This window comes from Globicephala melas, chromosome 17 (genome assembly GCF_963455315.2).
Source record: "Globicephala melas chromosome 17, mGloMel1.2, whole genome shotgun sequence".
NCBI classification, from domain to species: Eukaryota; Metazoa; Chordata; class Mammalia; order Artiodactyla; family Delphinidae; genus Globicephala; species Globicephala melas.
In genome coordinates this window covers 17,374,774-17,401,626 of record NC_083330.1, presented here as the reverse complement: position 1 = coordinate 17,401,626, position 26,853 = coordinate 17,374,774, and the positions used below count along the sequence as shown (strand labels likewise).

General features: G+C 39.0%; 1 protein-coding gene across 13 annotated transcripts in view; it reads left to right on the top strand.

Annotated features, from left to right (window-relative positions):
* Positions 1-26,853, top strand: part of STAU2 (staufen double-stranded RNA binding protein 2) — a 302,828-nt gene that overhangs the window by 228,849 nt on the left and 47,126 nt on the right. Inside the window, exon 13 of one of the 13 annotated variants that reach the window (XM_060286977.1) lies at positions 8,390-11,278. The exons of 11 other annotated variants lie outside the window; for them this stretch is intronic. In XM_060286977.1, coding sequence (XP_060142960.1) covers positions 8,390-8,455 — 66 coding nt within the window. In that variant the 3' untranslated portion in view covers positions 8,456-11,278. Of the gene's footprint in view, positions 1-8,320; positions 11,279-26,853 lie in introns of those variants that run through there. One more of the 13 variants, XM_060286976.1, reaches the window with a different exon arrangement.

Here is a 26,853-nt window from a genome sequence, read left to right as displayed (position 1 = left end):
ACGCATGTCATTAACTTGAGTTCAGTATTTGTTTATGGTTCCTCTGTTTCCTTTTGAGGTAAAATTTACGTACAATAAAACACACAAATCCTACAGTGTACCAGTTGACAAGTTCTGACCATATGCCTGCGCAACTCAAACCCCTATCAAGATATAAAACATTACCATCACCACAAGAAGTTCCCTCAGGTCCCTTTTCAGTAAATCCCAGCCCTCGCCACCATCAAAGGCAACCGTTGTTCTGGTATTATTCCATGATAGATTAGTTTTGCCTGTTGCAGAACTTTATATAAATGAACTCATATAGTGTACACTCATTTGTGTAATGCTGCTTTTACTCAGCAAAACATTTTGGGGATTTATCCATGTTGTTGCATGTATCCATGGTTTTTTGTTGTTTTTTTTACTGCCAAATAGTTTAGTATTTTATTGTAGGAATAGGCCACAGTTTGTTTATTCATTCTACTTTTGATAGACATCTGAGCCGTTTCCAGTTCTTAACTACCCTGAGTACAGCTGCTATGAACATTCTTGTAGAAGTCTTTTATGGATATGTTTTCATTTCTCTTGGATCAATCCCTAACAGTGGAATTGCTGGGTCATAGGGCAGGCGTACATTTTATATAAGACACCGTTAGATGCTCCCAGCAGCCGCGTGCAGAGTTCAGTTGCTGCACATCTTTGCCAACATTGGGCGTGTCCTTTTCATTTTATCCATAATGGTGGGTGTGTAATGATATCTCATTATGGTTTTAATTTGTTGTTCCCTGATGACTAATGATGTTGCGTACTTCTACATGTGTTTAATTGGTCATTCATATATTTTTCTTTGTGAAGAGTCTGTTCAAGTTTTTGCCCATTTTAAAATAGGTTGTTTGTCTTTTTATTAAGTTATAGGAGTTCTTTATTGGTATGCTAGATACCAATTCTTTGTCATGTATGCTTTGCAAATATTTTTTCCTCGGTCTTTGGCTTCCTTATTCATCTTCTTATCAGTGTATTTTCATGAGCACAAGTTTTTAATTTTGACGCATTCCTTAAAGTTTTACATTATGATTATTTATCTCTGCTTTAAGAAACCTTTGCCTGGTCCTGATTTGTGAAGATATTCTCCTTTTTTTCATCTAAGAGCTTTGTAGTTTTAGCTTTTACATTTAGGTCTAAGATAGATCTAAAGTTAATTTTTGTGTGTGGTGAGAGAAGAAGTCAAGGTTTTGTTTGTTGGTTTGTCTGTTTACATGTCGTGTTCAGTTAGGGAATCCTAACAGAGTTGGATTACTTTGATGTTTTGTTGAAAATCAAGTGACCAAATAAGTGTGGGTCTATTTCTGGGCTCTCTATTCCGTTCCATGAATCAATTTGTCTATATGCTAATATTACTGTACTTTATATTAAATGAATGGTGATTTTTAATAGCTTTATTGTAGCTTTATATTAAGTGAATGCCCATGTGTAACAGCTGCATATATGCTGTTGTACGTATGTACCTTTATTTTCTTGCCAATTTTTAATTTAAAATTTTAATTTAACTTAATTTCCAACTTTGTACTACCATAAAAAATAACTGCTACGAAAATCCTTGCACATATATCTTTCCCTGCTTGTTGAATTATCTCCTTTCAAGGTTAATTTCTATATGTGGGAATTCTGGGTCAAAGGATGAGGACATTTTTCATTTTGATATATAAACCCAATCTGTCTTTTATACTCCCATCAACCTTAGTATTAGAGTACCTGTTTCCTCTTACCATATGAGGAGTTAAACTTCTAAAAGGTAAATTTTGATAACAAGAATTAGTGAACTTGGGCCCTCTGGTTGTGTGTGTCTGTTTACGGGATTGTCATTTACTTATGATTCCTCCTAATTTTTGTCTCTGAATTATGTGGAAAGTATTTTCCGACAGGGTACATCTTGCCAATATGAGGTGGTTAACTAAGCCTCAGGTTCTATTTTCGCTTTTGTTGGTAATGACTGTGTATTGATGGGAGCAGTAGGTGAGATTGACTAAGCTGATGAGCATCGCTATGACAATGGAGCCACCTCTGAGAACTTTCACTGAACTCTGTACTTCGGCTCTCAAAAACAACAGAAAAATCCTTGAACAATAGAAAATAGTCTGGGCTCATTTAATGGACACCTGGTAATTTTCTGACATAATAGTAGCTTGTATTGCACAGTTTACAATGCCAATCTGAATCAGTAACAATGAAATGCTTTATTATTTTTGTACTCTATATTTGGACTAAACTCTTAAATGTTGAGAGTTGGAAACAAGGCTTGGTACGGGCCCTCTTTTCACCCCCCCGCTCCACCCCGACTTCTTGGTGATGTGGGGAAGGAATTTTCCATTAACTCTCTTTGTGGCCAGTTTAAAGAAAAAAAAAAAAAATCAAAACATGCCACATCAGGAAAACACTGAACTATGAGATCTTGCCCAGCTTAACAGTTTCTTTCCTTAAGTATTTTTACATTGCTAAATGAAGCTTAAATCTGATTTATTTCTTAAGGGTAAGTATAATGAATGTTGAGCTGGGACGTCAGCAGATGGACATTCTAAGTTCTAAGACATCAAGAAATACATATGTGATCTCTGACAAATTACTTAAATCTCTACTAAATCTTTGTAGCCCTCAGTTTCCTCATCTGTAAAACTAGGGGCCTGATCTCTGTTATCTCCAAGATCCCTTGCTATTCTATAATTCTTTGATCGAATCTGTTCTAGATTTCTAACTTAGCGTAAACGTTGGTTTGAAAAACAGTAGATTTTAAATATAGCTTAGCTAAATATTTTGGGTTAGAAAAGAACATAAGTACAAAAATTTTTTAAATGTGTTTAAATCCCTTAAACTACAATTTCCCCAACTGTGCACACCGTGCATGTTGTGCCTTCCTAAATAATGTCAGAGCTGAAGCCTAGGATAACTTTTTTTCGTGCAAGCACACACAGAAACGTTAGGGGAAATAGACTGTGTGCCTTTTCGAATCACCTGTTGAGAAAATGGGCAACTATTGACAGGTCTGATTCATGGCTGAGTGACTGCTCTGCTAGCCTTCACATGATCCCCACTGAGCAAAATCTTTGACCGCCTGCTAAACGAGGTCTGTTTGAAGTTTCTTTTTAACATTTCCAAAACGTTAATTCAGCAGGATGTCTCCACTGGGGTTCTCCATGTCACCAAATCAGCAGCTGTTGAAATCCATTCACTTCAGCATGAAATGTTTTCATAAGTGCTTTTTTTATTTGTGACAACAGCAAAGTAAACAGAAGACTAAAATTCTACCTCATTAAACATGTACATGTGTTAAAACTGCTTCTGATGGCAGTTTACATTCGTGGTATTTATTTGCAAGCATTAATACCAACAGACAGTTTCACTACAGAGCGTTTTCTTTTCAGAGTAATTTATCTAAACATTCATGCTTTGAATAAGTAAGAATTTATACTGTGTCTTTAAAGCAAAAGTTTATATTTCTTATGAAGCCCTGATTTGTGTGTGTGTGTGTCCATAACTGGTTTAGGATATGTTTAAGTCTCCAGAAGAACTATTTGTTAAGTTTGCAAATTTTAGTAGTGTCATTGTAAAACATAGTAGTAAAGTATGGTAGTAGTTATAAACTCTTTCAGAAATTTCCCACTTTAAAAGGAAAAATATTAAGTTTCCAGGGACATGATTTAACAGGGTAAAGTAATGTAAAATTCTTGAGGTAAAGAACTGAGGGCTGGCAAAATATGATGGTAAAGATAAGACGCACAAGGTCTACAGATTATATTGAATTGTTTAAATAGAGCTGTCCTCGGTAGAGCTGGGATCTCTCCACATATCCTTAATTGACGGCAGAGTTAGGCATGAGGACTGCTACATTTTCTCGCTTTGGTTTGAGCTAAGTCCCTTTTTCTGTTTATTCTGGCTTTAAAAGACTTAAGTGTAGTTTTATAAGTTCATTAACTTGCTTCATTCTTTGAGATGCATTTCACTTCCATATTATCAAATTTCATGACATGCAGAGAATTATCAGATCAACCCATTATACAGCCTAGCAGCATGAAGTCTTTTTCCATCTACAGGGAGAACATTGTGTAAATCGGGCTCTCGGGTTTCAGCGAGAGGCAGAGGGTTGCACGGTGTCCATTTGTCAAGTTGATTGCACCGCAGTGAGGTTACATTAGCTTGTCTTTGAACAGAAGTGAAATCTTATGCAAAGCTCCCCTTTCTGTCATTTACACTAACATCCATCCTCTTAAACCAAGGCCTCGGAGAAAAACAAAGTGATGGCACAATATAATCAGTCACTCAAGTTGTCTGTCATCTGTTTTCTTAAGGAAATGACTTTTAAGTCAGAGCAGAGAACTGTAGAAAATTAACAAGGGTTGTAGTAGTAAAAGTAGGTGGAATTATTTTAAACTGCAGATGTCTTTTTGAGAAGATTTTATATGCAGAATGCCAAAAAAGATTCCCCCATCCTCTTTCTTTGATAATGAACCTCCTGAAATGTATTTTTTCTAGAACAATAGACCTACTGCTGTTAACAACTGGAGTCTTTTTTGCTTAATGCGGCTACATGTTAATGCTCCCGAGAAACTTTCTGAAAACTGAGTCTACAGAACTCTCAGCCTCAGTGGGTCCTCCGACCATCAGCTCACCGCCTTTCAGTTCAGAGCTGCCGAACTTCAGTTACCTAACGGCAAATCTTGCCGATAGGAGGCTGCTTTGGGGTAAATGGTACTTTAAATGTAAATTATTGGCATTTCATTACCCAATATTACACTTAGATAATTTCTTTAAAACTGTTCGCCTCTGTTGAAACCCTAACTGTATTGCCAGTGATGGCCAATCTAAGGCTGGTGATCAAATTTGCAAGTTTTATTTCCCTAAGCCTGTTTTATGGGCTGAAACACTCAGGTCATTTGCACCCTGTCTCATTCATCATGAAGCAGTTAAACTCAGATTGTTAAACCAGGAGAGATTAGCTGACAGACAACAACGGTACATTAGATTAAGACCTCCTTCGGTTGTACTGAACTATTTATCCATTCCATTTGTGTGACATTTATAGCAAACTGTGTCTTTTTGGTGGATTTTAAAAGAAGCAGGGAGAGAATTTTAAAACAAGGGGAAATAACCAGTCTTTTTTCAGCAAGGTGATTAATATTTTTTATCTTTTTCATTTGGTCTATCAGTCGCTAACACTGAAGACCTCCTGAAAAAGAAGCAACTTGCCAGTGTGCTTAAATGTAGACGAGGTCCCCCTTGCATTTGCTCTGTAGACATATTTAATAGTTACATTGCTGTTCTTTTTTTATTTTTTTAATAGATCTTTATTGGAGTATAATTGCTTCACAATACTGTGTTAGTCTCTGCCGTACAGCAAAGTGAATCAGCCACGTGCACACATACATCCCCACGCCCCCTCCCCCCGAGCTTCCCTCCCACCCTCCCCATCCCACAATCCCTTCTGCCAAAGTATTGCTAAGAGCACAATCTTTTCTTAAAAACTATTCTAGAAAATCTCTGAAGAATTGGTAGAAAAAATTGACCCATACTTCTCAGTACTGGGGGATAGAAACTTGGATTTTCATTTCAACTTGTACTTACTTTAATTATAGTCAAATGCATTTTACAAATTTCCACTGTTAGTAACCCCTGCAACCCCCCCGCCCCCGTGAGTTACTAAGCATTGTATTATAGAGAAGCTTTATTGTTTTCTTCCCTTTTGAAACTTATGTGAAGATTTGGAATCGGTGAACTCCTGAGAAACCCAAGAGATCAATCTTGATTTGTTTATTTTTCTTAGCGAAGATTTTAATAGCCTGGTATAGCTTTTTTCTCTTTTAAGAGCATTCCTTATTTCCTCTGTTGAGGAATGAAATATTGTTAAAAGCAACTCATAAATGAAAAAGCGAAAAACAGTTTAAGTAACTGAATCTTTCACTGTCAATGAGGAGACCTCAAATTTAAAAGACTGATCTTTAATTTCCCGTTTCCTCATATTTCTTCCCAATTTAACCTCAAGGTGATTTTTAGAGATATGGCTTGAGTGGTCAATTTACCTTTGCTTTGGAGGAATTTATTACTGCTCTATTTCCTTTATTACAACTTTATTTCCTTGGACTAGCAGAGACATAAACGCTGGATTCTTTGTAATCAAAAGCTATTTTATGATGAATTCCGTCTACTAAATAGGAAACTTGTACATTTTTTTTAACCTTTGAACATTCACAACTGGATGCAAACATGATGTCAATAGCACAGTAAAAATATAAAAAATATATATGTTGTTTTCTGACTTTAGTCCCATCTTTTTATTTGGAATTTTAAATTATGTTTGTATATAAAGGTAATTTAAAAATGCATACTCTGTATAAGAGTACACTTACATCACCCCGTTGTTCTTTTAAAGGACAAAAAGTGTTTATGGTAAAATTTTCATTCTTTCACCCATATATTTCTTAACATTTACTGAGTACAAACTTTGTGCCACAAAACTGAAACTGTTTTTGCCTGGATTAAATATTTGCATCACACAGAATGTTTTTTCTTTATAGTAAACTGATTTTTTTCCCAAATTAGATAAGCAAATTTACATTTCAGAATCACTGATTCTCCCAAATATTTCATCACAGTTAATATAAGTTATGATTCATTATAAAGCATGAATTCATCTTTATGTTATATATAGGTTGTACCTAATGAAAATTTATATTCTGGTTTTTAAGTAACTTTAATCTCTCCTTTCTTAGATGCCAAATGTTGGTTTTCTCTTGCTGTATCAGTTGTTAATCTGAATCAAGCTAATTTGGTCTAGGATTATTTAAACCACTGTTCAGCATTGATAATAATGCCACAATATTGCCTTGTACAGATATATTTAAAGCTCTTAAGATGCGCCAAGATGGTTTACATGTGCAGTTGGCAAGAAAAGTGTTCTTTTTCACGTTGCAGAGTGCGGCAGGAAGAGGCAAGAGTGGGACATTAAACAAACAAACAAATCAGATCCCCTCTCACCCTCTTTATCAAAAAGAAGGGCACTCCAGGGTGTTTACGGGAAAGGAGAGAAAAGTACATTCTTCATCCGTAATCACTGCCATGTTTGGGAGCCCCCTCTATTATTACAGAAAATTCATAAGCCGTCTGGTCACCTCTTTATTAATTTCCAGTGACAGCGGTTTTCAGTTTGGGGAGGAAACACCAGGGTTCCTCTCTTCTATCAATACAACCAACCTCCACTCCCACCACCCACCAGAGTGAATAGCAGGCTCTGAGTCCCAAGGTCCTTCCCAGAAGTAAGTTCTGGAGAATTCTTTCAAAAGGAAGTTCTTTGCATCATTTCCCTAACTGCCGTATGGATAGCATTGGCAGCTTGATGGACAAGAGAGTGCTTAAGCTGCGGCTCCATTAAAATATTTCCTTGTTTGAACGATGCCACAGGTTGGGGGGAAAGAGCAGATTACATTTGTCAGGGCCACCAATTTCAAGAGTCAATGGCCAATGAGAGAGGGAAATTCTGAAATATTAGATACGGTTTTCTGTGACCATTATAAGAGATTTTCTTGGATTTCTAGCTTAAAACAACCTTTTAAAAGCAGATCTGGAGAATAGATATTTTTCAGGAGAAACTGAGAGAGCATTTTCTGTTATTAGAGGTCATGTTTGGTAAAATAATTATTTTGCTTTTAATACAAATAGATAGTTAATAATATGCAAAACCAGTCTCTAGTACAAGCTTACAACTTCAACTCCTTGCACATAAAATTTGTTAATTTTTCTCTATTTATATAATGTTTTGAGTAACCTAGAAAGGAGGTAATGTGGAGGAAAGAAAACGCCATTGAATTATTCAGGTGCTCATTTACTTGAAATAAATCACATAGAAATTTATTTGCACGAAGAGATATACTAATAGTAAAATTTAAAACTTCACATTTACCTGTAATTAATAGATTTAGTTATTTGTTCGTTTACTTATTTATTCAACAAAAATTTAGGTATTTGTTAGGGGCAGGCCCTGCAGATTCAGGAGCCAGCACACAAGATTCCTGTTCTCACTGAGAGCACACAGTCAACAAACGGAATGACAGTGTGTCATGTACTTAGTTGATGCAGTTTCAGTTTAGTTGGCCGTGGAGAGAGGCCTGGCCTCCATTTTTTTCCTCCCTGGACTCCTTATCAGAAGAATCAAAGATCCTCAACGGTATACCCCAAACTTCCTTACCAGCCTCTCCTCCCAGCTATCCCACAGACACTCCGGCTTTGGCCAGACCACGTAATTTTCCTCGGGCTTTCCTGACTCTTCATTTTGTTCTTGCTTTTCCTTTCATAGTTATACTGGTTCTTGAAATCCCATTGCAGAGGTCACCGTTATCCAGAAGCATGTTTCTTAATTCTCTAGGCTGGTTCAGAGCCCTCCCTTCCTGAACCTCCATGCACTTTCCACCTCTCTCCTGGAGCCACCTGATCATTGGACTGTAAACTCGAGGGCTGAGGACCGTCTCCTAAGTCCACGGAATGGTGCGGAGAAGAGAGTCAATGGCTCTATATCATATTAAACTGATGAATCATTTTAGAACAAATTATTACTTTAAAAGTGTAGGGATGTAGTTCTCTAAAAAGCAAAACAGAGCAACATTTTAGAAACTGCCTGTAATGCCAGTTGCTGGTGTCGAGGATGGCGTCATGAATTCAAATAACAGGCACTGTCCTGGCAGTGCTGGCTGCCATGCTGCTGCTTTTGCCCATGGGATTCAGGACGTGTCCATCTGAATTTGGTCTTGGAGGAAGGATGAAGTACAATTATGATGTAAAATTACTAAATAATTAACAGGGTATGGAAAAAGCAAATACCTTAAGGTTATGTCTTCTACTTCTGTCAGAGCCGGTTGTCAAACCTTATTTTATTGGAGAAAACTTCGTAGGGAACCTTAAACTAACCTCCAGCGTGCGTAGTTTTTGCATTTTTAATTGCCATTGAGAGCTGACTGCCTTAACTGGGTCACACAATGAGCTAGTAGCAGAACTAGGGGTCCCAGGCTGCTTCCCTCTTCTGTGCGTGCAGGAGACAGAAAAGCAGAACCTTTTCTCTATGACTTGGGTGTTGGTAAATGGGACTAACGTCCACCTTATAGGTGGGTTTGGTAAAACGTTATTTAGCCGTCCCTATATCAGAATTCATGTAATAAAAAGTCATACATTAACAAGGTTCTGCTGTGCTAGATTTCACTTGTATTCCAGAAAGAATGTTTTAAAGACCGAAAATATTCAAATCCATCCAGCTGACCTGTATTCCATTATATGATCACTTACACTAGAAATATAGATTTGGAACTAACCTTTGCCTTTTAACATTTCAAGGAAGTTACGTTAACTTGAACTAAATTCCAATGCTCTGTAGCAATTCTAGAAGCAGCTTCAAAACAATGACTTCTTCCATACTCCTGTACTCATAAATATCAAATTTTTTTTAATTTGTTTTTCTATCATGTCATTATGCTGGCTTCTAAAATCTTACTGAGCAGTATCCGAAGGGACCTACTGATAGGAACATGGGGACTTGATGAGCTCATGGTCATTGTCATCCCTGACTTTGTATGAAATGTAGCCTTTTAAATTGTCGTTGACACTAAAAGTGAACACTAATGGCATCTTAATATGAGACTAACTCTGGACATGACTGTATTTTTCGTTTCCTTGCAAAAACTGCTCCCTTGCTGACGGCATGGCTGAAACAAAACCCTTAGCATTTAAAAGTAAAGAGCCAGAGTAATGACTCTGTAAACGCCACTTCAGTCAGACTCTGATACCAAATACAGCGTTACGTTCGATGCATGTAGGCATGGCCTTAGAATGTCCCACACAGTGAATCTCTGAGTCTCGCATATCAATCACACCTCCTTCACATACCTGGCCTGGAGCCTTAATGGAATTCCTCCTCGTTATTGCAGTGATAGCTCACTTCCTCTGTTTTTCCAAGCGGCTGCTTATTGTGCCAGCTTCTTCAAGGAGCATTTTCTTACCTAAGCAACGCTGTGATGTTGTAATATATGCTGACAGTTCATTTATACAGTCCTTCTTGTTCCAAATGTTTTTATGTTCAATTACTGAAATTTAATCATCAGAAGAGATTGCATTTTCTCTAGATCATGCAGCTTGGCTTAAATGTTAAGTTAATAGTAAATTACTGAAATATAAGATTTCAAAGGTTTAAAAATTCAGTATCAAGAAAATTCATTAAAGTTTGAACTGATCACCTTTGAAATTATAGATAAGAGCCGTGTAAATGGTCACATATAAATCACATATTTTAAGAGAAGTGAATTTGACATTATAACAAACTGAGTCAATGATTGTTCATGATTGTCTAGACAAGTTGTGAGGGTTGGTTTGGTTTTTTTTTGTTTTTTTTTTTCCTGATTTCTTCAAGTTCTCGTGGACATGCTTTTTGGTTTTACTTTACAGCCTCCTCTCCTCTTAATGTTATGTTGTTAAAATTCCTTCAAGCCAAGTGATCCTTTTTAATCTTTTATCAGCATGTTGAAACACTTTTTCTGTAACTCCATTTTTATGCTACTAAGAATAGATGCCAAAAAGGGAAGACCAACCACTCTATCCTCCAAAGTTGTTTCTTGTTTTAGGCTTTTAAATTCTTCCGCTGACCGCTGACCACTGACCACTCTGTGCATGGGGCTTTTTAAAAAGTTTCTTGTGGAAGGTACAAAGCAAATATTATATATTGTTTTTGGTTCTGATACAAGGAAATTAGAAAAGGTATGGGAGCTCTGTTTACCATTCTTTGTCGAGAAAACCACCAATTAAGCCGTCTCAGTTGGCTAAAGAGCGCCATTTAATCTGAACCCAATTCTTTGTGTGATCCTGAAAATGAAGTTCGTAAGTTTTATTTAGTGAGTGGTTCAAATCAATTAACTATACATAACAATATTGCAGTCCTCAATTATTGCTATATGATAAAATTTCTATACCGCAGTTCACAAGTCTTGATCTTTCTATGAAAAAATTAAGTAGTATATATAGCTTGTAACCTAAATAAAAGACTTCTGTTAAAAATAAAACTGAGTACATTTCATGCAAATACGTAGTCTAGATCGTATTAAATGAAAGGTTATTTACTGAAATGACTTCTGCTACTGTTTCTTAAAAGAACTTTTTTAGCTTAGGGTGTTTGCATGAGGGTGTGTGTTTGCATGTAGTAAGTTTACAAAGTGCCAAGGCAAGGACTTTTTTCTCTTTCCTTTGGATTCCTTTCATACCTAGAAATATGTCATGTATGCTGAAATAAACCAACTTGTTTACCATTCAAATGTGTATTACATTTTTGAACTCAAAAAAAAAAAAAAGAGGTTTTTTTAGATCATGAGTCTTTTTCCTTTGTTCTTTATGTTTTGAAGTTATAACTAGTAGCTGTGGTGGCCCCAGTGGGAATTCTCTTGGATTTGGATTCAGGGAGAAATCTGCCCCCTCACCTAGACTCCCCGGCAGTACGAGCACAGGTCAGCCGCTCTGCCTGTCAGTAATGAGGAATGTAGTACCTGCCTGGCAGAGTGATAGTGGGCATTAGATGAGATCATGTGTATGAAGAACCCAGTGCAGCCCTACACCTGAGAGTAAGGAAACTTCACTGAGAAAATGACCTACCTTCTGTACTAGACCTTAAGGAAAACAAAAGTTCTGCCCTGTAGAGTTGTTTGAAGAGGAGGGATTTTTTTTTTTTTTTACATCTTTATTGGAGTATAATTGCTTTACAATGGTGTGTTAGTTTCTGCTTTATAACAAAGTGAATCAGGTATACATATACATATGTTCCCACATCTCTTCCCTCTTGCATCAAGGAGGGAGTTTTTGAGTCATCCTGCACTTTGATTCATCCCCAAGACTCGGTAGTCACATGCAGTGAAAATTCATTATGATGTTTCCACAAGCAGCATTTCCTACCTTTAAAAATCATAGCTGAGGGCTTCCCTGGTGGCGCAGTGGTTGAGAGTCCGCCTGCCGATGCAGAGGACACGGGTTCGTGCCCCGGTCCGGGAAGATCCCACATGCCGCCGAACGGCTGGGCCCGTGAGCCATGGCCACTGAGCCTGCGCGTCCGGAGCCTGTGCTCCGCAACGGGAGAGGCCACAACAGTGAGAGGCCCGCGTACCGCCAAAAAAAAAAAAAAAACTCATAGCTGAAAACTCAGAGCAATGAATGTTTTCCCATATTCCTGAAATATGATCCTATTTAAAACAAATGTTAGTTCTTTCTATAGTTATTTATTCTGTTATTACACTTTAATCAGGAGTATTATTATATAACTAATTCAAAAACAGGCCTTTGGTTGGGGCAATATTATATAAAGGTAAGGTTGCAGAAATACCCTTCTAGCTTGAGAAATGTTTTTTGGGTTCACCTCCCTACCACCAATAAGTATTTTCATCCAGTATTTTCATCCAGAATCAGAAGTGAGAGCGGACTCTAGGCAATGACTCTCAAACTTGGGCAAGCCTGGAAATTCCCAGGTACACTTGTTAGAACACGGATTTCTGGGTCCCATTCCAGAAATCATGATTCAGTAGGTCTGGAGTGGAGCCGGAGAATTTGCTTTCTATCGAGTTCCCAAGTGGTGCTGATACTGCCAGTCTGGGGAATCACACTGCCCTGTGTCATATTTTCAACCACACAGAACTTGTTAATGTATTGATGTTATGACTTTTGTCAGATAGTTTATAGAGATGATTGTTCTATATACATGGCCGTCTGTTCTCTGCACTCAAAGATATTCAAAGAAGATCAAAAGAAAGCTGAAATGGCTATATTAATATGAGACGAGTAGATTTTAGAACAAAGATTATTACCAAAGATAAAGATGATCATTTCATGTAAAATAGATAGCTAGTGGGAAGCAGCCGCATCGCACAGGGAGATCAGCTCGGTGCTTTGTGCCCACCACCTAGAGGGGTGGGATAGGGAGGGTGCGAGGGAGACACGAGGGAGGAGATATGGGGATATATGTATATGTATAGCTGATTCACTTTGTTATACAGCAGAAACTAACACACCATTGTAAAGCAATTATAGTCCAGTAAAGATGTTAAATAAAATGGGTTTTCCAACTAAAAAAAAAGATCATTTCATGTTAATAAGTAGACCAGTTCATCAAGAGGACACAATCCTAAATGCTTGTGCACTTATTAACAGAGCTTCAACATTTATGAAGCAGAAACTGTTAGAACTGCAAGGAGAAATAGACAAATCTACAATTATAGTCAGAGACTTCAATACCCCTTGCTCAATAACTGAGAGAACATGTAGACAGAAAATCAGTAAGGGTATAGAAAACTTAAATACTATCAACCACCTTGACCCAACTGACATTTACAGAACACTCCACTGAACACTATACACATTATTTGCAAGTACACATGGAACATTCACCTCTACAAACCATATTCTGGGCCATAACACAAGCCTCAATAAATTTAAAGGGATTCAAGTCACAAACTATGTTCTCTACTACAATAGGATTAAATTCAAAATTAATAAAGGAAAAATATATTGAAATTTTCCTATATTTGGAAGCTAAAAAGCACACTTCTAAATAATGGATGGGTCAAAGAAGAGATCACAAGGGAAATTAGATCGTATTTTGAATTGAATGAAAACAAGAATACAACTCATTAAAATTTGTCAGCTTAGTTAAAGCAGTAATTATAGGGAAATTTATAGCACTAAGTGATATATTAGGAAAAAAAGGTCTCAGATCAATGGCCTCAGCTTTCACCTCCAAAGATTAAAAGAAGGAAAGCAAATAGACCCAAAGTAGAATAAGTGAAATAACAAAGATGAGAGGAGAACTCAGTGAAATAGTAAACAAAAAGAAAAAAGGAAATCAGTGAAACCAAAACCTGGTTTTTGAAGATCAATAAAATTGATAAACACCTGGCCAGAGTAGAGGTCAGGACAAAAAGAGAAAAGACACAAATTTCCACTCTCAGGGATGAGGGGTAACATTACTGCAGATTTTACAATCATTAAAAGGATAATAAAGAAATATGCACAGTTTTATGGCAATAAATTCAATAATTTATATGAAATGAACAAATTCTTTGAAAGGCAAAAACATTCCAAGATGTTACTACTGATGGAAATTTCTGTTCTTATGTTGGAATGTGGGGTCTTTGGGGAAGAAATTTTTTTGGCCACATGGCTGGCGGGATCTTAGTTTCCTGACCAGGGATTGAACCCGGGCCTCTGACAGTGAAAGCGCTGAGTCCTAACCACTGGACTGCCAGGGAATTCCCAGGGGGAGAAATTTTATAACAAGTCCCATGAGCAGAGAACAATTGGGTAAAGCTGACCATTCAGTAGACCCAAAGAAATACAATAGCCCTTGCCACACACTGCGCTAATAATAACTTCACCTGGTCTTACAGCTACAGCTGCTCTTGCTAGCATTTCGCCCCATCTTCCTTTTATACTTGGCGTAAAACTCTTGCTCAGAAGGTGTTCCCTTTTCTTTATTGCCATGTGGTGTACAAATATGATGATGCTATTTCCCAGAAATATGCTTTTGTTTGCTAATAAGAGGATTAGAAAATAAAGTTGAGGAACATTGCCAAAAAGCAGAACAAAAAGACAAAGAGATGGAAAATAAAAGTAGGAAAACAAAAGAGGTCCAACATCCAAATATTATGAGTCTCAAAAACTAGAGTACAGTACAGAGAAGAAGGAAGGGAGTTTCCATATTGAAAAAACCCAGAGTGCATGATGAAATGGGTGAAAATCGCTCCCCACTCAAGCATGTCATTGTGAAACTTCACAACATTGAGGACAAGAAGAAGAACTACAAGCTTCTAGAGATCACATGTAAAGGCTCAGAAATCATAATGGCTTTGGGTTTCCGAAAAGCAGCAGGAAGGTGACACTGAAACAAAGTTTCAACAAAGGAAATTCTAATTTCCTTCAGAATTCTGAAGGAAAAGAGTCACCAACTAGAATTCTCTACCAATTCAAACTATCCATCAATAATGAGTGAACCAAATAAAGATAGATTCAGACATGCAAAGTCTCAAAATATTTACCTCTGTGCCCCCTTTCTCAAAAACCTCCTTGAAAATATGCCCCCTCAAAGTGAGAGGAAGAACAAGATAGGACACAGGAGCTCTGATATAGAAACAGGGCAGAGGCCATGTCCACGAGGAGGATGAAGGGTGATCCCAGGATACATCACGTATAATGCGTAGTGGAGCGGTATGATTCAAGAGCTAGACACCTTGACTGTTGTGATCATTACTGGAAGTGTACAGTCTTTTTAACCTGAAGACCTTATGCCAGGTGAACCTGGCCCAGAGCCTTTTCTGTATTTTTTTTTTCCCTTAATCATGTATTAATGAAGTTCCTACCTTCCTCCCCATGTCCTGCTTCCTGATCGTCTGAGGACACTTAATTCACTTCCGCCAATATATTCTCCTGCGAGGTGGAGGTAGAACATGGTGAGTTTAAAATCAGAGGATACAAACCACAGAAAACCAAACAGCCCGTTTCAATGGGCCAAGGACTTAAGTAGACTTTTCTTCAAAGAAGGTATTCAAAGGGCCAATAAGCACATGAATAGATATTCAGCATCACTTATGTTGGGGAAATGAAAGTAAAAACTGCAGTAAGGGGCTTCCCAGGTGGCGCAGTGGTTGAGAGTCCGCCTGCCAATGCAGGGGACGCAGGTTCGTGCCCCAGTCCAGGAAGATCCCACGTGCCACATGTGGGATGCAGCGAGTGGCTGGGCCCGTGGGCCATGGCCGCTGAGCCTGTGCGTCTGGAGCCTGTGCTCCGCAACGGGAGAGGCCACAGCAGTGAGAGGCCTGCGTACTGGAAAAAAAAAAAAAAAACTGCAGTAAGGTACTACTACTTCCTACTCATAAGGATGGCTACTGTCAAAAACACAGAAAATAAGTGTTGGCAAGGATGTGGAGAAATTGGAACCCTTGTGCACCGTTGAAGAGAATGTAAAAATGAATGATGCAGCTGCTGTGGAAAACAGTGTAGCAGTTCCTCAAAAATTTAAACATAGGATTACTATGTGAGCCAGCAATTCCCCTTCTGGGTATATACCCAAAAGAATTAAAAGCAGGGACTCAAAGGGTTATTTGTACACCCATACAGCATTATTCATAAGAACCAGAATGTGGAAGCAGCCCGTGTCCATCCACAGATGAATTGATAAATAAAATGTGGTATATACATACAATGGGATATGATTCAATCTTAAAAAGGAAGGAAATTCTGATACTTGCTACAGTTGAGGACATTTTGCTAAGTGAGATAAGCCAGTCAGAAAAAGACAAATACTGTACAATTCCACTTACAGGAGGTACCTGTCTTCATAAAGATAAAGTAGAATGGTGGTTGCTAGGGGTTGGGAGTACAGAGTTTCAGCTGGGGAAAATGAAGAAGTTCTGGAGATGGATGGTGGTGATAGTTGCACAGTAGTTGAATGTTAATGCCACTGCACTGTCCACTTTATTTATTTACTTGGTTGGTTTCCTTTTTTTGGGGGGGGGGAGTATGATTGCTTTACAATATTGTGTTAGTTTCTGCTGTACGATGAAGTGAATCAGCTATATGTATACCTATATCCCCTCCCTCTTGGACCTCCCTCCCACTGCCCGCCCCATCCCACTCATCTAGGTCGTCACAGAGCACCGAGCTGAGCTTCCTGTGCTTTATAGCATGTTCCCGCTAGCTATCAGTTTTACGCATGGTAGTGTATATACGTCAATCCTAATCTCCCAATTCGTCCCACCCTCCCCTTCCACCCCTGCATCCACATGTCCATTCTCTACGTCTATGTCTCTATTCCTGCCCTGCAAATAGATTCATCTGTACCATTTTTCTAGATTCCACATATATGTGTTACTATACGATATTTTTCTTCTTCTGGTTTACTTCACTCTGTATGACAGACTCTAGGTCCATCCACATCTCTACAAATGAGCCAATTTTGTTCCTTTTATGGCTGAGTAATATTCCATTGTATATATGTACCACATCTTCTTTATCCATTTGTTTGTTGTTGGGCACTTATGTTGCTTCCATGTCCTGGCTATTGTAAATAATGCTGCAATGAACATTGGGGTACGTGTGTCCTTTTGAATTATGGTTTTCTCAGGGTATATGCCCAGTAGTGGGATTGCTGGGCTGTATGGTAGTTCTATTTTTAGTTTTTTAAGGAACCTCCATACTGTTCTCCATAGTGGCTGTATCAATTTATATTCCCACCAACAGTGCAAGAGGGTTCCCTTTTCTCCACACCCTCTCCAGCATCTACTGTTTGTAGATTTCTTGATGATGCCCATTCTGACCAGTGTGAGGTAGTATCTCATTGTAGTTTTGATTTGCATTTCTCTAATAATTCGTACTGTCCACTTTAAAATGGTTAAAATGGTAAATTTTATGTTATGTGCATTTTGGCACAATAAAAATAAAATACAGAAGATAGAGAGCAGCCTACACCTGACCACAGTCCTGCCAGATGTCCGGTTCTTGGTCGGCACTGTGGCTGTGACCTTGGCCTAGAGGTGGTGAGACCTCTGTCTCTCAGGGCTCACTCAGCTGCCCTCTGACTTCTGCAGTAGACGCTCTTGCAAATCCTCAAAGAACCTGACCCAGGCTAGGCCCCTGTTGAGTCTGCCTTCTCCTGACCTTCCATCTAGTAACAGCAATATTGCTCGAATTTCTTTAAACCGCTAGGTCTGTGCTTGCTGTGAGGTTTTCCAAAACTAAACCCAAGTGTTGTTTAGGCGGTAGGATATAGATGGTAAAGTTATAAAGAAAAACCAAAGAATGTTAGCACAAAAAACAAGATAATGGTCACTCATAGGAAGGGAGTGGGAGGCAACTGGGTAAGGAGATATTAGGGCTTTTTCAAGATACTAGTCGTGTGCTGTTTCTTATCCTGAGACGTGGGTACATGGATGTTTGTTGATTTTTTAAAAAATAAATTTGTATATATGCACTCTTTGTATTATACTTTTCATAACGAGAATTTTTTTAATTTATTTTATTTTATTTAGTTTTGGCTGCGTTGGGTCTTCGTTGCTACGTGCGGGCTTTCTCTAGTTGCGGCAAGCGGGGGCTACTCTTCGCTGCAGTGCGCGGGCTTCTCATTGCAGTGGCTTCTCTTGTTGCAGAGCATGGGCTCTAGGCACGCGGGCTTCAGTAGTTGTGGACCGCGGGCTCTAGAGCACAGGCTCAGTGGTTGTGGTGCACGGGCTTAGTTGCTCTGTGGCATGTGGGATCTTCCCGGACCAGGTCTCGAACCCGTGTCCCCCGCATTGGCAGGCGGATTCTTAACCACTGTGCCACCAAGGAAGCCCCTGTAACGAGAATTTTAAAAAATATTTTAAGTAATTAACATCAGAGTGAATGTAGCCGCAAGAATGGCGTACTCAAATTTACGGTGGTAGCTTTACTTCTCAGTGTCACGTTGAACTACAAGAATTATATGAGTCTGTATTTTAGTACGCTTTGTAATCTGTTGGAAGGAATTGCTTCAGTCTCTGTGTGTAAGTCACAATGCTTGGCATCTCTTTGCTATCCTCCACTTCTAGTTTGGTTCCCGCAGATTTTGTGTTTATTTGGCAACAAAGACTTCTTAAAGTAAACCAGTTATATTTGAGTTTGTGATTACAATCTGTCCTAAGCATTACCTGTAATAAACTGCAAACGCTTTTAGATTGGGCTCTTGAATATAGCCATCCCATGGCCACATATTATTTCTACATATTTAATTTGGGAGGTGCTTAAATCATAGATTGGACCTCCTTTCTGCATGTGTTTTGTGCATGTTTTATTTCTGCATGTGGACTGAGAGCCTCATATCCATAACACAATTAAGTCCTCCCTTCTTTTTTTTTTTTTGCGGTTATGCGGGCCTCTCACTGCTGTGGCCTCTCGCATTGCGGAGCACAGGCTCCGGACACGCAGGCTCAGCGGCCATGGCTCACGGGCCCAGCCGCTCCGCAGCATGTGGGATCTTCCCGGACCGGGGCACGAACTCGTGTCCCCTGCATCAGCAGGCGGACTCTCAACCACTGCGCCACCAGGGAAGCCCCTCCCTTCTTTTATGTCACCACCCAACCTAGTACACATTAATACATCTGTACTCATCACACTTCTATTGATATGTATTTACTTATCAGTGCTTCCCATCAGGTTGTGAGCTCCTCAGAGAGCAATGGTCATGCCTTATTCCTTATCTTTATTTCCTCATTGCAAGATCATGCTGGGTAAATAAATATTGTATTTTGGGCAGAGGGAACAACATGAACAAAACCACAGAGGCCTGAAGGAGACATGAGGGCATAGAACGATTGCCGCATAGCCAGAGGGACTGGTGTGGGAAAGTGCGGTGGGGTAGAGGCTGGAAGAGTAGGCTGGGGGTGGATTGTAATAATCCTGGATTGCTACTTGTAGAAATTTGAACTTGATTCTGTAGATGATCGTTAACAACAGATGATGTTCAAGACATGGCATGTTGGATCTGTGTTTTAGAAAACTAGCTCTGTCAGCACCTGTGTGTTTGGTGACATGGGAGAGAGATTAGAGTCAGGGAAACCAGTAAGGAGGCTGACTAGAGCAGTAGAAGGAAAGGCACATTGACTCTGTGTTTTTTTGGGTTTTTTTCCCTGAAGCCGTTCACTTTAATATATCTGTGTTCCTAAAGGCATTTTGAGAGGGATGTAAAATTTTTCAGAAACTTTGGAATAAGAGAATCTATTTCAAATATGCACAGTAAAGTGTTCTTTTTCAGCCTCCACACACATATATAAATATCTACATATGTATGTAGATATATATGCATACACATATATATACGTGTAGATCGTGTTTAAATATATCTGTATTAGAAAATAATCCTGCTCAAAGCGTTGATAGTTGTCATTAGTTATACATTTTATAATTCTTAACAGTAGTTTTCTTAAGGACTCGTTTAGCCCATTTCTCTGCTGTATTACAATTTTCATTTTTATACCACGCATTCGTTTTTACACAACAGCAAGTTTCAAAGCTTCCCCCATTGTGTGTGTACATGTGCGTGGGCACATGCACTCAGGAACTCAAGTTGTGGATAAAGAAGATGAGGCAAGATGGGAGGACTACAGGAAGAGAAAAAAGTTTAGGGAAGAGCTGGAGGAATCCAGCCTCAGGCCATGCAGGAAGGTTCCTTGGTAAGTTTCCATTCTGATCCTAAATTTAACTTACTGAGGAACTGTTTATAAGTTGATCCAGAAATAATCACTGTCTAAAATTCAATCTGTTAAAAAAAATTCAGACACAATTGGGGGAAATTTGAACACTGGCTGATGTTTTACGGTATTAAGGAATTGTTAACCATTTTTAGGTATGATAATGGTGTTATGGTTATGTTTTTATTTATTTTACTTATTTATTTATTTGTGGTACGCGGGCCTCTCACTGTTGTGGCCTCTCCCGTTGCGGAGCACAGGCACCGGACGCGCAGGCTCAGCAGCCATGGCGCACGGGCCCAGCCGCTCCGCGGCATGTGGGATCTTCCCGAACCGGAGCACGAACCCGTGTCCCCTGCATCGGCTGGCGGACTCTCAACCACTGCACCACCAGGGAAGCCCATATGTTTTTTGGTTTTTTGTTGTTTTTTTTTTTAATTTTTAAAATTTTTTGGCTGTGTTGGTTCTTCGTTGCTGCGCGTGGGCTTTTCTCTAGCTGCGGTGAGCGGGGGCTACTCTTCGTTGCAGTGCGCAGGCTTCTTATTGCGGTGGCTTCTCTTGTTGCGGAGCACGGGCTCTAGGCGCGCGGGGCTTCGGTATTTGTGGCTCACGGGCTCTAGAGCGCAGGCTCAGTAGTTATGACGCAGGGGCTTAGTTGCTCCATGGCATTTGGGATCTTCCCGGACCAGGGATCAAACCAGTGTCCCCTGCAATGGCAGGTGGATTCTTAACCACTGCGCCACCAGGGAAGCCCCGTGGTTATGTTTTTAAAGAGTCCTTATCTTTTGGAGATTTATACTAAAACATTTACCAATGCAGTGATATAGTGGTTGAGGTTTGCTTTAAATTAATCGAGGAGTTGGGAAGTTGGATGGGGGTTTAGAGGAAACAAGATTGGCCGTGAGTTGGCAGTTGTTGAAACTGGGGCATGGGTTCATGGGGGCTCGTTATACTATTCCATCTACTTTTGTACACGTGTAAATTTTTTTACGAAAAGAAAGAAACAAGTGAAATCAGTGAACTAATTCAACCACTCAGGCTCATAGGTCTTTGATTAATAATCAGATATGCAGCCATCCATGAATTTCAGCCATCTGTCTGTCTAATCTATTTGTCCATCTTTCCATCTACAGGCTTTGACTTATTTCAAAAAAGATTTAAAGTGACTTAAAAAACTTCTCAATGACATTGTTTAAGGGGAGGAATTGAGGAACTAAGAAAAAGGCTTAAAAATAAGACTGGGGTGAGATATGCAAAATGCACACATTGGGTTTTTGTACATTTACTAGAGATGCATCATGGATTTGCCCATTAACTCCTTGGCAGCCCTTGTAAAACAAAGAACGTGATCAGTTTTGTGAATTATAGCATCATCTGGTAAATCTAGTTATCAGGTGACTTGAAATATACTCATGTAAATAGTTTATATTGCTGTATCTTGAGACCTGTTGACAAGGTATAGGAAAGTGGAGGGAAAGAAAAACGAACATTTATAGAGCATCTACTACGTGTCAAGTATTATGCTAATACTCATATACATTGTCCTTAACCTTTAACCTTATTCTGTTAATAAGGATTCTTAATTGCATTTACTTTAGAAGATATCTTTTTTTTTTTTCTACTTGTTCCTAAAGTCTGGGCACTTGCAATTCACTTATGTACTTTATTTCCTTACTACAAAAAAAAAAAAATACACAGTCCTACACACGCGCGTGTATTACTCACATTAGTACCAACATTTGAGCTAACTTTTAGCATCAGACAATAGACACTTGATAATGATTGGTTTGTAGAAATTCTTCTATAGAGAAAGTTATCTAAATGGTGCTTATTCTTCATATTTTCTCTTTTTTAAAATTTATTTAATTTATTTTATTTTTGGCTGTGTTGGGTCTTCGCTGCTGCTCATGGGCTTTTCTCTAGTTGCAACGAGCGGGGGCTACTCTTCGTTGCGGTTGCGCGGGCTTCTTATTGTGGTGGCTTCTCTTGTCGCAGAGCACGGGCTCTAGGTGCGCAGGCTTCAGTAGTTGTGGCACGCGGGCTCAGTAGTTGTGGCGCACGGGCTCAGTTGCTCCGCGGCATGTGGGATCTTCCCGGACCAGGGCTCGAACCCGTGTCCCCTGCATCGGCAGGCAGATTCTCAACCACTGCGCCACCCGGGAAGCCCCTTCATATTTTCAACCTTGTGCCTCAGCATGTCCAGACCTGATAATTTTCTTATGCCTCCAAAACCACTTTGGCTCTGATGTTCCTTGCCCCAGAGGAGGGCAGCAACACTCATCCGGTTGCCCAACCTGTTGCCTTAGAAACTTGGGCAACCCAGGCTGCATTTCTGACACCTTCCCACCTCACTCTCATCCTCCTCAGCATACCAGTAGCCGTCTGCAGAACTTCTGTCCGTCCTCATGAGACCTGCCCTCAGCTGAACACTGTCATCTGTAGCCTGACTGTGGCAATTGTCCTCCCTGTTCTTACGTCTGTCCCCCTCCAGTTATTTCTACGTGGCAGCCAAATTGATTTTCCAAAGTGCAAGGCTGTTTGTATCATTTGTCCACTTAAATACTTCAAAGAAGTGGCCTTTAAACTTTTGGGCTGTGGCTTACAATAAGAAATAAATTTAACATCATGACCCAGTACACACATAAATATATAAACAAGTTTTATGTTTTTTATTCTGTCCTGTCCTATTCTGTTTTGATCTCTTTTGTTGAGAAAGTAATGCTGGTTGAAACCCATGAAAATGATCTCAGAGCTAACTAACAGATGAGATCCTACAGTGTGAAAAGCACTGCTTTTTGTGATTTTTACTGCACAAAGGATAAAAACCAACCTCTGTAACGAGGATGATGGGGCTCTTCATACCCTGCCACCTGCTCATCTCTGTAGCCCCAAGCCTTGCCTCTGCCACATCGTGTCCCAGCTTTCCTGAACCCCTGACAGTCCCAGAGTGGTGCTGTCCTCTTTTGTCTTTGACAACTCTCCCATCTGCCTGGTTAACTCTTCCCGTCCTTCCTGTGACAGCTTCAATGTCACTCCCTTTAGGAAGTGTTGCTTGTAACATTTATAAGTGTTTATCATATACCAGTCACTGTGCCAAACCCTTCACATAGATTATCTCATTTAAGCTCCAATTGCCAGAACAGGTGCTCAAGAAGTATTTGTTGGATGCATTGATCTCATATCATGCCCACCCCCAGTTGTTGTTTAGGACTAGAATGGTCTGTAATTAATATTTTCTCTATGCTCGAATTTCTACAGTGCTTAGAACCCACTTGTGAGCATCTATCTCTGTGTGTCCACTGAACCTATGGCCAGCGGGTCCATCCATGGGTACAAGGGCCATGAGAGATGTTACCATTTCTTCAGGAAATGAGAGGGAAGTGCAGTTTATACCCAGTCATCTGAGAGCCTTAGCATGAGAATGCATTCAGATGCTAACGTCTGCCACAGAATTTTATGTTGTTAATTCATTTGTTCGCTGGTTCCTTTTAACCTAGTTTCATCTAGCAATTCCTATTATTAGAAGTGTACTGGATCAGACTATAATGCTACACAGCCGTGATCAAGGAAACTTATATTTTTAATCTGAATAAGGGTCACAGTGCCAAGTCACAGTACATTACCCATAATACAAAGCCAGAAGGTAAATCGGTTAAAAAATAATGAAATTACTTTGCTCTACAGTTAGTGAGTCAGAGCCATACACGTCCTGGGAAATGGAATGAACACTGTAAATGGTTTCAACTTCAGGTAATTATTACTATTTACCAATAGTAATGACCCACAGCAGGTAAATAGTCCTTGAAAGGCCATTGTAAGGTAAAAATAGCCCAAGTGTGCATAAGTGTACACTTGATATGTTTTTTAAAAGTTGAATACATCTGTGTGACCAGTAGCCTGAAGCTAAGAAGTTATAGATAACATCAAATCTGTCTCAGATATATGTGTTCAGATGTATGTAGGAGGGTCTGATAAATTCTCTTCTGGCTGGTCTGAGGACATTTGGTGCTCTTCTGACAATATGTGTTCTTCAACAAGAAAATAAAAGAGCCAGCACAGCTCCCATTGGTAAAAATAATCATAATTTCCAATATATTAGTATTTTTTTAAAAGATAGAGTTAACATATGAGTTCCTAAACTGATATTATCCAGTTTCTAAAAATCAGTAATCACTTAGGAACTCATACTTTCTTGGCCTTGCTCTTTAGAATGTGCAAATATCACAGTAAATTAAAATTTTAGTGTTGGCCCGTTAGAACTTCATTTCATACCATCTCTTTTTAGTTGTTCATGATTCCCTGAATCAACAATAAAATGGAAGGCAGAAAGCTAGAGCGAAAGTGAACTGGTTTAGTAGTTAGGGAACCTGAATTTTCGTCCATATTCTGCTTTTGAATATCTGTCTGGCCACAGGCATATCATTTAACCTCTCTGGGTCTCGGGTTCTTGATCTGTAAAATGGGGGTGTTAAAAATCATAACATGATCATTTGCAGAGGGATCTTCAATGATTCTAAATTAGCATTAAATGAGATATCAGGGAAATATCAGGGAATGGGAAAACCCTTTGTCAATTTAAAGAAATTCAGTAGATGGTTTTGATTCACCTTATAGATTTCTGTCATATAGAAGATATGGCATCTCCAAGGTTTTTAAGACATCTCAAAAGTAGAACAAAATCCATATAACCAAAATATTATCTGCTGAATTCAGAGTATCTATCCATGGATCTCTAAATCCATGACCCATGGAAGCAACCTAAATGCCCATCGACAGACGAATGGATAAAGAAGTTGTGGTACATATATACAATGGAATAGTACTCAGCCATAAAAAGGAATGAAATTGAGTCATTTGTTGAGACGTGGATGGATCTAGAGACTGTCATACAGAGTGAAGTAAGTCAGAAAGAGAAAAACAAATATCGTATATTAACGCATGTATGTGGAACCTAGAAAAATCGTACAGATGAACTGGTTTGCAGGGCAGAATTTGAGACACAGATGTAGAGAACAAACATATGGACACCAAGGGGGAAAAACCGTGGTGGGGTGGGCATGGTGGTGTGATGAATTGGGCAATTGGGATTGACATGTATAGACTGATGTGTATAAAACTGATGACTAATAAGAACCTGCAGTATAAAAAGACAAACAAACAAACCAAAAAAACAACTAATGCTAAACTTTCTTTGGCTTATTTGTATGGAAATATGTTAATATAAATGTTTCAGACATCACATGAAATTTCTAAAAATCTTATATGTTCTGGTATAATGTTACAAGTCGTAATTCTAGTTATTACTTTAAAATGTATATCTCAGAAATAACTAAAAAATAAATAAATCCACGACCCACTGAATTTACAGATGCTTTTACTGAATCCATGATTTGCAGTAAAAGTACTTATTTATATATTCCGTGTCTCAATTTTAAGCCTCAGAAACCAAATTTCTGTTCATCAGTTGCTGCCCGTTCCACGGGGGCTAGGAAGTTTGGAAACAGGTGGCATCACAGTACTGGTCAGAACAAATCTAATTGAACCCCCCCAACTTAGAGGCTGCTTCACTTTTTAAAAAGGTCTTACTGAAGTAAGACATACCACGGGGAAAAGTCCGTAAGTATACACTTGATGTATTTTCAGAAATTGAACACATCTATTTAACCAGTAGCCTGATCAAGAAACACACCGACATCCCAGAAGCCCCCACTGTGTCCCTTTCAGTCACACCCCCTTCCCCAAAGGTCCCAACAACATCATTTAATTGTGCTTGTTTTTGTACCTTGCATAAATGGAATCTTGCTGTAAATACTCTTTTGTGATTTCTTTCACTCAATTTTATATTTATATATAGCGTTGAGTGTAATTGCAGGTCGTTCATTGTCATTGCTGTTTAATATCCCATGACTGGACTACCCACAGTTTATCCTTTTCAGTTTTTGGCTATTATGAATATTGTTGTGTACCTTCTTTTATATCTTTTGGAGAACATACGTACCGACTTCCAATGGGGAGACTGATCCGTTTTTAAATGTAGCCTTCTGTGATACATTGGCATATGGACTATTGATCTGTTGGAAGGTTGGGTAGAAATTAGCTTTATAATATATCAAAAGGCATGAATTACTTTTAGCTCAAACCAGCCTACTTTTTTTCTCTTCTCTCCCCAACAGACGCACCCATTAAGATGGGAGGTAAATGGGACACACCTCCTGTGCATGAGGAGGGACAAATAGAGCAAAGCTGAGGAACACTCAGTCCTAAGCAATACTTAGAGATAGAAAGTGGTAGTTTTTGGTTTTGCTTTTGTTTGTTAACAGAGCAGCAATTTGTGGGTAGAAAAAGCTTAGGTAGGGTAAACTTAAAGTTTGAGATTCACCAAAACTTTTTTCTAATGGTTTTCCCTTACATATCATGCTAAGTTGACAGTAATTAGATCATGAAATAACCCATCCCCCAAACTTGGTCACCCAACTTTCATTTATGCTGTATTAGACAGTCTCCCTTTTACTGCCCCAAACGATGCAGTTCTGATGTTTGTCGGCAGGCATTTCAAGAGAAAAATGCCTGCAGACTCTAGGAATATGATGAAGGTCTAACCATTTTCAGACACTCCTCT